General features: G+C 40.0%; 2 protein-coding genes across 4 annotated transcripts in view; both read left to right on the top strand.

The window, feature by feature from the left end:
- On the top strand, positions 1–12,374 carry hdgfl2 (HDGF like 2). The gene is made up of 16 exons (XM_026928360.3): positions 1–230; positions 1,670–1,746; positions 2,749–2,887; positions 3,681–3,851; positions 4,182–4,304; positions 5,071–5,139; positions 5,231–5,411; positions 5,552–5,633; positions 6,026–6,326; positions 6,418–6,542; positions 6,744–6,811; positions 6,920–6,990; positions 7,890–7,991; positions 8,941–9,094; positions 9,389–9,515; positions 11,485–12,374. The coding sequence occupies exons 1-16, from the start codon at positions 159–161 to the stop codon at positions 11,579–11,581; spliced, it is 1,959 nt and encodes a 652-aa protein (XP_026784161.3). The 5' UTR covers positions 1–158; the 3' UTR covers positions 11,582–12,374.
- Positions 12,375–12,726: 352 nt separating this feature from the next.
- ap3d1 (adaptor related protein complex 3 subunit delta 1) overlaps positions 12,727–14,110 on the top strand; it is a 33,517-nt gene continuing 32,133 nt past the window's right edge. For 2 of the 3 annotated variants that reach the window (XM_053237966.1, XM_053237967.1), the window contains exon 1: positions 12,727–13,063. In XM_053237966.1, the coding sequence (XP_053093941.1) occupies positions 12,968–13,063 (96 nt within the window). In that variant the 5' untranslated portion in view covers positions 12,727–12,967. The remainder of the gene's footprint in view (positions 13,064–14,110) is intronic. The other variant, XM_026916547.3, reaches the window with a different exon arrangement.

Here is a 14,110-nt window from a genome sequence, read left to right on the forward strand (position 1 = left end):
GGTTAGCGGAAGCTGGTGCCGGAACCAGCCGCCTTAACCTCGCGCTGTGGAGGTTTCTATGGTCAGGCTGAAGACGGGCTGCAACAGGGAGATACAAACAACACCAGAGACTAAGCTAAAAAAAAAAACACCAGCACGGAGCATAAAGAAGCTACGAAATGCCACACAATTTCCGACCCGGGGATCTGGTCTTCGCCAAAATGAAGGGCTACCCGCACTGGCCGGCTCGGGTAAGCGAACACAAACCGAGTGGACATTTTAGGTTTTGGGGCGCTTTTACATCTTTCGCCCACCTGTATTCCGAGCCACATCGCCTCCTGCGTTACGATTGGCTGATACGATCCCGCTTTCCGCGCCACGATTCGCTCTGTGCGAATACCTGCAATCTATTAGCTGATTGGCCTGTGTGTGCAGAACTATTAGCCAATCATGGAGCTGGAGGCGGAGCTTGTCGGATACGGGTGGGAAAAGTGAACTGAGTGATAGCATTAGCATTCTTGTGGTGCACACACCCCCAGCTAGACTTCCCCCCCAGTTATGGCCGTATCTGCAGGATGTGCATTTTTTTACATTGCATAAACGTGTTGTGTAGCGTAGTGAAACATGTTTTAACTGTTTTGTGTACTGATAGCAATGCTAGCTGCAGATGAACACAGGTAACAACACAGGTAACAAGCTAACTAGCTAGCTTAACTGTATGAAAACTCACATCGATTGCAATGCAAATAAGCCTGCTGGCGAAGCAGCCCAGAGGACTTTATTAAAGGCTCAGCAGTGTGTAGATACAGAATGTGCTAACTTGACAGTAACTGTTTTTATGCTTCAGGCTTCTTGCTTGGTTCATTTGTTTTGGCCCAATAAGTTACATCAGCTTTAGAGTTCACACATAACATGTTATCTGCTTCCAGCACACCCCTGTGGCCCTTCCTTCTTTAATAATAGACCTTTTAATGGAAGTTAGAGATATCTAACTCAGTGCTTCATTTTTCACATTCATTTATCTGAGTGCCTCATTTTTCACACTCATTTATCTTTCATTAATGAATTGTGATTATGCTTTTTCCCCACCATTTGCCTTGTATTTTCATTCATTCAGTCATTCAGTCATTCATTTTCAGCAGCCACTTCATCCTGGTCAGGATCGTGGTGGTCCCAGGAACACTGCGTGATGTGAGAATACACAGATGAGCCAGGGTTAGGACTGAAGACTACATCTGGACCCACTCCTGTCAGCCAAGAACAGGAATCTGAGGAATCAGTGGATGCAGATTCACAGAAATCAGACAGTTGAGGACTGGAAAAAGAGCAGGCAGCTGTCCAGTTTCAGTGAGTCTGTGCCTACTGTAGCCTCAGATTCCTGTTCTTGGCTAACAGGAGTTGAACCTGATGTAGTCTTCTGCTGTTGTAGCCCATCCACCTCAGGATTTGACATGATGTGCTTTTTTGAGATGCTTTTCTGCTCACCATAGTTGTAAACAGTGACTATGTGAGTTACTGTAGTCAGCTTGAACAATTCTGGCCATTCTCCTCAGACCTCAACTGCCATCAAGCTGCCATTCACTGAATGTGTTTTGTTTTTCTTATTATCCTGAGTTCCTAACAATGTAGGTGTTGAGTGTATATTTGTATACATTCTAATACTGTACATATTGTGTCCTGTCTGTTCCAGATTGAAGATGTGGCTGAAGGAGCTGTGAAACCGCCACCTAATAAAATCCCCATATTTTTCTTTGGGACTCATGAGACGTAAGTGTTCTCAGATTCTCAGGGTAACTGATCATTTGAACTCATTTTATTGACATGTATATTATTCTGATAAATCATTAAATCGTGGATGCACAGAACTGAGAGTTGATTGAAACGCTGGATCAGTGTAAGTTCCGTCCCCTTCCCCATTTACTTGTTAGGTTTTAGGTCATGAATGCAGGTTATGTTCATAGATCATGCACAGGCCCATAGGACTTGCTGCCATCACGCATCTGGTGTTTCACATAACATTCAACTGTAAAGAGCAATAGTCACTGTCACAGAGCAGCTTCACAGAAATCCAGATGTAGGTTCATATTTAGATCTGTAATGAGCCAGAGGTGACAGTGGCATGGAAAAAACTCCCAAGGTGATATGAGCGGGCCCAGAAGGGTACTCATCCTCTTCTGGGTGATGCTGGATAGTGAGATTGTAAAGCGTTACTTATCCACAAGTGTGTACTGTAGAGTGTTTTGAAAGGATGTTGAGTGTAAACACCATATGGCATCTTTATGATTACAGCAGCAGTTCTTGGGAACAAATCTATGGAATCTATAATGAACTAAGCTGGTATTAGAGTATTAGTTGTGTAGGAATATAGTGTAGCACTTGACAAATGTAGATACCACTTAGTATGTTTGACATTAGAGTTTACAGTTGTAGAAGAGTAATGATTTATAATTCCACTGTTCATTGTCATGCAGAAGAGGGTGGGTTCCCTCATGAGTCTGGTTTCTCTCAAGGTTTCTTCCTCATGTCCTCTCATGGAGTTTTCCCTCTGACATGCTCATCAGGCATCTAAATGAGTCTACAGCCTGATTATTGTAAATCTGCTTAGTGACACTGTCTATTTTGAGAAGCGTATTACAAATAAAACTGAGTTTAACTGAATTTCCGTTATTTCTTTTATTGACTGAACTTGTAGTGATTGTACTGATTTGCAGTTAGTTTGTGCAAAACGGCGCACTTCATGATCCTTTGATTTTTCTGCCTCCAATGTAGAGCCTTCCTTGCACCGAAAGACCTGTTCGCTTATGAGAAGTACCAGGACCGGTATGGGAAGCCAAACAAAAGGAAAGGATTTAATGAAGGATTGTGGGAAATACAAAACAATCCACATGCGTCTTACACTGCCCCGGCTGTAAGTAGCCAGTTTTCTGAGGAATTATTAATTTTATGTTAATATTTATGTACCTCAGCATTCCTGAAACCACTTTTTGGTCCTTCTAACCTCATTTACACCTGGCTGGTTTGTATCTGGATTATATTCCTCTACGAATTTACCTACATGCATTTACACTTGCTGTCTGTTGCATCTGCAGTTAGCCATGCTGAAGTCTAATTATAATTAAAATATGCAAATCGACCTGCTACATTTGATTACCAGCTTTGTGTTGTTCCCTATTTTCAGTTTTCATACGGCTGCCACACCAAAAACTGTGTCACCTTTAATTTCCTTTAAGTTTTACATTTGTTATGATGTAATGTATTAGAGGGGATTTTGGTTGTCAGATGTGGCTTGTGGCTATACACATCTGGCGAAACTGCATCTCAGACCACCAGAAGTAGTTGAAGCGACATTAGTTAAATCTGTTTTAAATGCATCCTACATTTTTATAAGGATGATGCCAATCTGGATCTAATTCTGAATTACTGAAGTTGCAGGAAATGCCCAGGTGCAAATGAGGTGTTTGGATGTTTGTCATTTTAACAAATTCAATAATACTTTTGAACAAGCCTATAATGCTCAGGCTGTAATGTTTTGATATGACTACTCAAGTTCAAAGGTCACATTTTTTCTACCAAAAGTGATGAAATAGCAACCTGAGAAATAATTTACTTCATACTGTTCAAAGGTTCTAGCACAAAGAGCACAATGTTCAGCATGTCAGAACTTCTTTCTTGATAAATTAACTGAACTGCCTGCTGCTTAGCCTGCCAGCTCATCTGAGAGTGAGGACAACGAAGCTGCAGCAGGAAGTGATGCGCAAGATGATGAAGAGGTGGTGGTACCGAGGAAAGCCGAATCAGGAAGTGAGGAATCTGACTCTGGAAGTGAAGATCAAGGCAGAGGAGCAGTGAAACGGAAAGCTCCAGCACCTAAGGTAGCTGAATGCTAACACACACTACCTTCTGTGTTTATTGCAGTTCTCCTAAAAATCTTATTTCATTATTGTTGTGGACATGAAGATGCATTTTCTTTGTAACCTGTGACATATTCCAGCATCACAGCTTTTTTTTGCACACGAATGCTGTGAATATTTACATTTGCTCCAGCCCTATCTGAGAACAATGTAGGGATGCAATGTTAAGTGTTAGTGTTTATAATGGGACATCTTCTGAATATTGTGGCTCGTTATCTGAGAATGATTTACATTACTGGTTGTGGGACATGTCATGTCAAGCACATTGTTGTGAGGGTTTTTCTTCTGTAGAGGCCGCCGGCAAAGAGAGGGCGAGCATCATCCAGCGAGCGAGATGAAGAGGAGAGTGGCTCTCCCTCAGAGCCAGAACCTTCCCCCAGCTCTGAATCAGACTCTGGCAAAAACAGCGACCAGGTATCTCTCTGTCTAAACCAGGGTTAGACTGTTTTAGTTCTGCACACAAAGACTGATTCATTTGCTAGTGTCATTTGTCACCCTTCAAACCTCTCTATCACCATGTTTTAAATCAATTCAGTGGTTATAGCTCTGGTGGAGTAAAAGTTCAGTAATACATTATTAGTTTAAATTTTAAAGTTTAAATTTAACTTTCACTTAGGGATTGCATGAGTATTCATTTTTACTACTCAACCAGTAATTAAAAAAGTAGAAGACTAGTTGTCTTTTTCATAATTAAAGCTAAAACAGTTTCAGGACATCACTGTGTTTATGCTATTTTATTTGGGCAGCACAGAATATATCAAACCATACTTCAGTTAACAGCCATACATAGCCATGTTCAAATCCATCCTCAGTAACTTCCGAAAACGAGAGCCGAAATCGGCCTCTCTGAGCTGCTGTACACTGCTGATCTGACTCCGATTTAGCTGAGTGGGATTGGATAGTGACACAACCTGCGGCTCTCAAAATACACAGCGCTGGTCACAACGGAATTTGCTCTGCCTCTCAGAAACAAAAAAAAGACAGTGTTTTCCCAGCGTAGTCTTGCGCAGTTGAGTGTAGAATTGGTGTCATCAGGACTGAAATATTTTCAGACTAACAAGGTACATTTAGCCTGCATTCCCCCCCATCTGCCTCACTGATTTTCTCACAGCTGTGACTTTTTGTACTTCAGCATTGAGCATCACAGATTGTTATATAACCTTATCTGTGTACTCCTCAGGACTTCACTCCACAGAAGGAGTCGGGTGGCCGGGGAGGCAGGAAGCCTGCAGGCAGAGGCAGGAGGAAGGTGGGAAATACAACAGCCATCGCATTCAGAGCCAGTCAACGTGTTTAGATTGATACTGATACTCTCACCATATATTCTTATGTCTTTTTAGAAAGCGTCCTCAGATTCTGATTCAGACTCAGGCTCTCGGTCGGACCATAAGCAGGACAGGAGTGATTCTGAGGATGTGAAGCCACGGCCAGCCGTCTCTGGATCCGAATCTCAGTCTGGATCAAAGTCAGAGTCTGAATCAGATCCTCCACCCAGGAAAGCTCCACAGGCACGCAAGAAAGGTAAAACCAACACCTGTTAGTGGTCCATTTAGCATAGTTAGTTTAGTGCCTCAGTGACATTCTTGATGGCAGCAGAAGCAATTAAAGCCTCTCATTTATTAAAATATACAGGCAAAATGGTATTGTACATATGTTTTCAGAGAAACCACCACAGAAGCCACGTGCAAGGAAGCCTAAACCAGCACCAGAAAGAGCTCCTTCCTCTTCTTCAAACAGTGACAGGTAGGCAAGTTGTTCACACTGAAGATGTTTATTAAAAATGTTTTTTTGTTTCACAGAACAGAATAAACTTGTATGTATGAGTTGAGTGTAAACTCTAAGTTTCTATTCACCACACGTACATAACATGCACAGTGGTAACTATATTTATATCTATAATCTACAACGTTGTTATGATTTTGTAGCGCATAACAGCAGAACAAAAAGTTTGTATAGTAATTATGTTCTATACACACCCAGGTAACCAGATGTCTAAAATGTTAAAGCATCTAGTTATTGAATGTCCAGTGGTTCTTAAACACTTAAGCTGTGATTATGTTGTGTGGTAAGGTAGACACATCGTAAACTGAGACTGGTTGGTTATGATTGTTTTTTTCGTTTGTTTGTGTTTGCAGTGACAGCGAGTCAGACCAAATCAGTGACTGGAAGAAACGAGACGAGCAGCGGCGGCGGGAGCTGGAGGAGCGCAGGAAGAAGGAGGAGGCAGAGGAGCTTCGGCGGTTGAGGGAGAGAGAGAAGGAAGAGGATGAGAAAAAGAAGAAGGAAAAAGAGAGCAAAGGACGGAAAGACGATGAAAGCAGTAGCAGCAGCAGCTCGGATGAAGGCGTAGACGACCACCCTCTCAAGAAGTCCAAGAAACCGCCGCCACCTCCTATCCCTGCACCTTCAGATTCTGATTCACCACCGCCCACTGAGGCAAGATTACGCTTAAGACTCATTCTGTTTTCAACTTGTGGGATGTTACTGACATATGATGAAATGTCACTTACTTGATTTTCCGTCTCAGGCGAAAAAGCTAGCTAAACGTCAAGATAGCCAGAAAGGCAGACAAAAGAAAGAGAAAGGGCAGAAAGAGAAAAGAGAGAGGAAGGAGAAGAAGGTGCAGCGATCTGAGGAGAAACACAGAACGAGGTAAGAAACATAGAAATTTGCTTTTTTTGGGGGGATTTTCCCCCACTGTCTCCCCAGTGCGTGTCATCCCTCCCACCCTGAGAGCATTGCTTTCCTGGCTCCTGGCCATGAATGGCTGTGGCAGATGTCTCATTTTCATACTGAACTGAATTTTACTGGTCGAGTTGATTCTCTCTGATTGGAACTGCTCTTCCTGATAAGGTCAAAGCCTGAGAAGCCAAAACGACGATCTGAGCGTCCACCTGAGAAGAGAGTAGAGAAGAAAAAAGGTATGAACGGCACATTTACACACCATCTGCTCATCAATTGTGAATGGACTTGTATTATGTATAATCCTTTTCTCATACTTTCGCCTTGAACGTTTTGCATCTCTTCAGAGCCATCTCCAGAAGAGAAACTCCAAAAGCTGCACACAGACATTAAGTTTGCACTGAAGGTGGACAACCCTGTAAGTTTATGCCTCCTTACTTATTAACTACCTGTAACAGTTTCAACTAATTCCAAGTTTGAATGACTGTCTGGATTGTATTTATGATTTTGTATACTGATTTTGTTTGAATACTCATGAAACAGAGTGACTGATTATTCATTATTAGTTTTTCCTCATGTGGTTTTTTTTTTTTTTGTGGACTTTTTCCTCTCGTAGTAGCCGTGCATTAATATTGCCTCACTAAGTGATATAGTCTCTTGTAAGTGCAAACCAGTGCAAACTTTTTGGTTGTATTTCCATATTGTGTGTTTGCACTCTGCATTCTGTCTAATCTTCCACTTGGCTTTAAGCCACCTACAGTTATTAATTCATTAAATAATCCATTTATATTTACATTTTAATGTCATGCAACATAAAATAAGTTAATAATAATAATAAAAAAAAAACAAAGCAAAAAAATGCAGCTTGGCAGGTTTCAGAGAAATCACAAAATGTCATTTTTTTTCTGAGGAATTCGTAGTGTAGGAAAACTTACTAAAGTTACAGCTATAAGTTGTAACTTACTAGGTTTACTTGACTGTTACAAAGCACTGACACTGGGGACCCTTCCTTACAAAAAACTTTTTATATGGAGTCCCTGTATAATTTGTTACCATAGAAACGTTACCATATTACAAAGATTGCATTAGTAAAGACTTGTGAGTTACCTTGCGGTCTGAACTATTATCAGAACTTCTGTTATAGAAATTAATCAACATCTGATGAACCAGAATCGAGAATTCATCAGTGCTGTGTTACAATGCAGAATGACCTATGGGCCTGTATTTTCTGTTATGCTCCTGAGAGTTGGGAATGAGATCTGCGGTGAGTTTATCTAAGAGTAATTAGTTTCTAAACTAGTTTTTTCTTTGCTTCAGGACATTGAGAAATGTTTACAGGCCTTGGAGGAGCTGAGCGCTGTACCAGTCACCAGTCAGATCCTACAAAAGAACTCTGACGTCATCACCACACTCAAAAAGGTCTGCCTTCCATATTCACGTATTGAACTTAGGCAAGCTGAAGTCTTGTTTGAGTACCTATATCAGATTGTGAAGTAGAGTGTTATAACATAATAATAAATAGTAAAACGATTTACATGGAACATGTGGAAAACATCAAATGATAAATGCAATGCAATCTGAAATGACAGAAACGTTGCTACACACAAAACAGTGTTAATACCTTATTCTATTCTTTTTTTGAAGGGTGGGAGGAAAAATTATCAGCCAAAGATATTAAAATGTATATCAGCAGAAAGGGTGTAAAACCAGAACGCTCCATAGCACATTATTACCTTCATAACAGTTGTGTCAATCAGGTTCTGATGAGGACTTTATGTATTTATTTGCAGGTTGCTCATGCAGTGCTCCTGTGTATACACATCCTTTTCTTGTTTATTCAGTTCAGCTCACAAAGTGAAGCTATGGCACACTACACATACACACTGTAATCCACATCATTTTAATTTTGTGTTGTTATTATTACCCAGTGAGGACGCATTCTGAATCTCTATGCCTTGCATATTAACATTATGGATGCTTTAAGACAGTGACAGGCTGCTTTCCTGAGTGGTTTAGGATCATACCAATTTAGTTTCAGCCACAAGTTCAGTTTTGCATGGCTATAGAGGATGCAGAGAGCTGCACACACCATATTTTATTTAAAATAAAACACTAATGCTCGCAGTCTGTGCTAAAAAAACAATGAACAGTTTTTGGTTTTTTTTCTTGTCCTGAAATGAAGCAAAAAAAAATTAGCTTTAGTTATTGATTGAAAGAACTTTAATCTGAGGAGTCTTGATTATACTATATTTTTACAGAATGTGTAACTGGTACAAATTGTCATTTAACCAGAACATAAGTAGACTAAGTTGTATGTTGTGACATTTGAAATGTCCGGTGAAAACTCATCTCAGTCTCTGTTCAACAGATTCGACGATACAAGGCCAGCAGTGCAGTAATGGAAAAGGCTACGGAGGTCTACAACAAGTTAAAACTCCAGTTTGTTGGAAAGTTGGAGACAAATAAACCAAAACCACAGGAGAAGGGTGAGGAGGAAAATAAAACGGAGCCACCGTGCACAGGTAATCTTTCATGGGGACAGACAGTGAACACACTTTCTTGTTTTTTATTCCAGTTTTCCATTTTTCCAGTTCTCTGTATAGTCTCATACAACCACCTAAAGTTTCTAGTCCCTCAAATCTATACTATGGCTTTGCAGCTTGCTAAAAATCTCAATGCTGTTCCAGTAGAAAGTGAGCGTTAATTTGAAAGACCATTCATAACCTGCATGGAAGCAAACTATTAGCTTTTAACTTTCCTATTGACCAGGTTGTGTTTGGATTTAACCTGATGTATTTCACTCTCATTTCCACAAGATTCCAAACCAGTGAACGGAGAGTCAGAAGCTGAGAAAAAGGACGTTGTTTCTGAAAGTGAATCTAAGGATCCACAGTCTGCAGAGCAGGATGAGCAAAGTGACCACAAATCACAGAACAACGAGAGGTAAATAATGAAGTTTTACTTACTGTAAATATAATATGTGTGTATATATATATATATATATATATATATATACAGACTAACCTACTAGGTAAACTCTCAGGAATGCACCATTGTACTACCTGTTTATTTAAACGTAATGAAGTACAATATCTTGTGTACTTGTTTAAATTCACATCAAGCATAATTTGAGTATTATTCTTTTGTGGTAATGAACACTCAATGTCTTGTTGTTTTGCAACATCATTTGCAACCAATGGCTTATTATCTGTTATTGTTGGCTGACAAAACAAATGTAATTAGCTTGAACAGTCTAAGGTCTCAGTCCACACAAAGTAAATCTCATGCACATTAGTCTTGATATCTGAACACTTGAATTTAAGGCCAATACTGATTCCAAAGTGTGTGGCAGTTACACTTTCATTCTAACAAGCGTTTCAATCCAGACTAGTTATGTCGCAAAAACGCAAGCTGGTGCGATGTGCTTCTTTTATGCATCATCAATTTTTTTTCCCACTCACATATGTGAAGTGTAAAATCCATAGAAAGACCCTGAAATTGCACAATTACAATTTCTATACCAGGGGTTGTCTGAACTGAGAACTTGAAAAAATGCTGTAGCAGAGCTGATAAACGTATGAAAAAACTGGCAGTAATTCAGTGACGCTAGTTTTCTAAACTTGAAATGAGCTTGGCATGTGTAGCAGATCCTCTTACAACCAATCACATGCATTTATGTAAATTATTTAACATGAAGGCAGCTCATCATACCAGAGACTGGCTACTGGGTTAGACACATTAGGTCAGAAATAAGAGTGTCCCTGCGAATGTTTAATGATTAGCCGTAAACAAATCATTAATAGTTAATTAGAAAAAGTTGGCAGTGATGGTCAGTGTTAACCAGAAAAAAGCCCCACTGTCTCATATTGTTATTGAACTGTGTTGTAATTACAGCTGGCCCAACTTTCTGTCCCTATGCCGTATGTTTCATTGTTACTGTTGTACTTTTTAGCAGTTTTTTTTTTTTTTTTTAAATAAAAATAACAGTCACTCTAGTTCCGATAGTACATGTGGATGTACCACACTCTTGCTACAGGCTGCTCCTGAGGCACAGCCGTGGGACATGTCGAGTGTGAATTTGACATAAGAATGAAAGTACAAAAAATAATGAATTTAAATACTTTTTGTCAACAGAAGGGAAAATGTCGATTACATAAGGAATAAAACATGCCCGGGACGTTGCTGTTATAGAAAAATAATTCACGGTTGTGTGATGCGTTTTTTATTCCTCTTATACTATAGGGATTTACCAATGATTATGATTTTTAATTGCTTAATGAATGACACATCATGCCTTTCAATCGTTTATAGTAATACAGTATATAATCAATCATATGTAGTTGTAGTTTTACATATAGTTTTAATGTTGTGGATCGTGTGCAAGGCAAGTTGTTTTCTTGCCATCTTCTGCTCTCTTTTCAAGTTAATAAAACAAAAAAAAGGCAAGGCCCTCTTTTCCCATGGCAGAAAACGTACAGATCGTTACAGTGCATTGACACTGGAGACAGAGGATTTGGCTCTTTCTAGTTTCTCTGTAACAAGACAAGCTCTACTGACAAGTCCTCTGTCTCCCATGGTGGAAACCTTACTGATCATTCCGAAGTGTGGTCACTGAAGAATCCTTCTATAAATGTTATGTCAATTCTCCCTACAGCTTCTTCATATCCCTGAGAAGACATATTTAACAAATATATAATGTTTTTCATGTATTTATGTGAATTAGCAGTTATAGAAATGATAATGTCGTTAATGCCGTTATAGAAAATTAAGCAAAAAAATCTAATCAATCAGAATCAAGCAGTTATATATAACAATGCTGTGGTATAGTACCAGTTAGCGCCTGGGGTTTTCATGTGATTGCATCCCTGTGCCCTTGTTATCACTGAATGAAACTGGCTGTGCCTTATTTCAGGCCTGGAGCAGACAGCCCAGTTGAGCAGCAATCACAGATGGCTGAGGAAACAGATCGCACTTCAACAGCAGACACAGAGCCTCCACTACAAAGCTGAAGATCTGAACTGCTCTTTTCTTAACTGAACTGAGAACTTTTGTCGTTGATTTGTGTACTCTGTGAAGACATTATCCTTACTCAAGGCCACATTGCTCTTTTACACGTGTACACAGTCTGACTCTTTCCTTACATTTGTGTCGGTTTTGTCCACCATTTATAAACACCTGTTCTGATGTTGTATATAAAATTATACAAAAGTTATTCCCAGTATGAACAAGGTCAGCAAGAGCTTTGTTTGTGTTCAGTGTGGCAGTGATCCTGCCCTAAATGATGTTTGGTTGTAGTGAGGGAGTCAACGTTATTTAAGGACGCTGATATTTAAAAGAAATGCCCAGGCCCTGATATGTGTGAAAACAGTGTGTTTGGTACTTCGTAGGCCACCTTTTGTTAACCAGACTCCATTTCTTTTTCTTTCTTTCTTTTTGTATATAAAAAAGAAAACATAGAAAAGACTTTTTTTTCATTAACCAGAACCCTATGTAAATTGAGCCATACAGCAGGAGTTAATGAACTATTTTCATACAGTAGTGCACCTGAATTTTAACCAACATGAAGTATGATTTGCAGTTATAGTGATAAGGGGCTTAATGCTAAACTCTGTAGAGCAGTCCTGCTGTCCAGTCTTTTCATTATTAATTCTGTGTCTGACGCCTCAACACATTTTGGAGGAAGTTGAACATTTGCTTGTCTTGCGTATATAGATGTTTTTAGTGCAAATGTAAATTGGTCAGATCATTTTTATCATTGATGGAAATTGAAATAAACCTCAGCATGGTGGCCCTAATAATTGATTTTTTAAATATATTTTTGTAGTATTTTTGTGTTTGTGACTTGACTAAGAAAATATGAATAGAAGAAATGTTACTGATTTATGAATCCAAACGCTGATACTTGCGAGTCAAGTGAATTTGGCGTTTAATCAAATTTAGCCATTGTTTATCCACAAAAATTCACCAACCAGAGAATCTCTTGTAATAGTCAAAATACAGACCGAATCGCAAATCACCTCCTTATTGGCTAGATAGTGCTCCATTAAGACTGAGTAAGGTGTTATTCCATAACCTATGTAGTGCGCTTGAGTAGGGAGCAGGCGGTCTTTCGGGATTCGGCCGTGTACTCGGTCAGCTGATCCGGGCGCCATTTTGTCAGCCATTTCCTCGAAGGGTCCGCCGCCAGTCGGTGAGTTTGCAGTTACAGGAGGAGGACGGACCCAGCTGGCCTCGCCTTCTCCGGGCTAGGATTAGCAGACGATAGTGTTCTCCTGTGAGGACGGTGCTCAGGTGGATGAAAGCCTGTCTAACGGGCCTGTCAGCTCGGAAAACCCCGCTTGGTCTCCCCGGACAGGAGCGACTGAAGGCTTGGCTTTGCAGCAGCAGCAGCAGCCATGGCTTTGAAGATCGTTAAAGGGAGCATCGATCGGATGTTCGATAAAAACCTTCAGGACTTAGTACGTGGCATTAGGAACCACAAAGAAGATGAGGTAAGATACTGGATATTATTGATAATAAATAATTTACTGTTGTCGTAGTGAGTTAGCTGTGAGGACGTGTCATTTGCTCAAAGCTATTCAGCTAAACGTAACGGTTCCTATTAGCGACGGCTACCTGCGCTAGCTCGCTAACTTCCTCTGTTTACTCAAATGCCTCGGTTTCTCCGGTTGCTAATGTGGAGGAAACCTTTTAAACAAACTGGTACCTCTACATGCTAACATACTGACAGTTTTTGGAAATACTGCACACATGAATTAAGAGGAAAGACGTCCACAGTAGAGTTAGCCTCTGAGCTTTCAGTCAGGGGGAGTGAAATGAGCACGTCGCTAACATGTAGCTGGAATGAATTAGCTAACCGTCCACTCTCCTTCTGAATGAACACGGAAACTGATTATCCTCCAGCCAGCTAACTGAGCGGCTGAATCAGCTCTTCACTGTCCCAGCTAGCTGCAGGTGATTTAGCCTGCTAGCCTGCTAGCCTGTGAGCTAATCGGGCTAAGACAAGCTGAGCACAGCTGACTCCTGAGCTCCTGACAGCTGTTCTTCTCATTTACATCAATCACTTATTATTATTATTATTATTATTATTATTATTATCCGGAAATGTTACCCAGTGACACGGCTGTCTGTCTGTAGATCAGTTTATGTATTATTCTCAGGTTTAAAATGCAAAATCGCACTACATTACATCAGTTGTCAGTATAAATGATCGTGTAAAGGGCCTCGGAGGTGATTTTAAAATGAAAAGCAGCCTGGACAGAGAGTTAGAGCTGCTCGGTTAGACGCTTTTAATTATTCACGCGTGAACTTCACCTTTTTATTTCACTGAGAAGTTCAGCTGAGTCTGGTATAAACACTGTATTAAACATTTTTAATACTGATCCTGCAGAAGGATGCAATATGACATGCAGTTGAGCTCAGAAGTGTTGCAAGCTCATTTCAGGGGAAAGTAATAATAAATGTAAGTTCAAAAAAGTCGCTAAAAAAAACACCAGATGACGTCATGACCAATTTGCATATTCATCGAATCGTCACGC

Source organism: Pangasianodon hypophthalmus, chromosome 11 (genome assembly GCF_027358585.1).
Source record: "Pangasianodon hypophthalmus isolate fPanHyp1 chromosome 11, fPanHyp1.pri, whole genome shotgun sequence".
Taxonomy (NCBI): domain Eukaryota; kingdom Metazoa; phylum Chordata; class Actinopteri; order Siluriformes; family Pangasiidae; genus Pangasianodon; species Pangasianodon hypophthalmus.

What these genes read in the sequence shown, in the direction of transcription:
- hdgfl2 (XM_026928360.3), top strand. Translation starts at nt 159, where the DNA reads ATGCCACACAATTTCCGACCCGGGGATCTGGTCTTCGCCAAAATGAAG. An exon ending in GAGAGTAGAGAAGAAAAAAG is followed by an intron (nt 6,812 to 6,919) that starts GTATGAACGGCA and finishes GCATCTCTTCAG; the next exon opens with AGCCATCTCCAGAAGAGAAA. An exon ending in CACTGAAGGTGGACAACCCT is followed by an intron (nt 6,991 to 7,889) that starts GTAAGTTTATGC and finishes TCTTTGCTTCAG; the next exon opens with GACATTGAGAAATGTTTACA.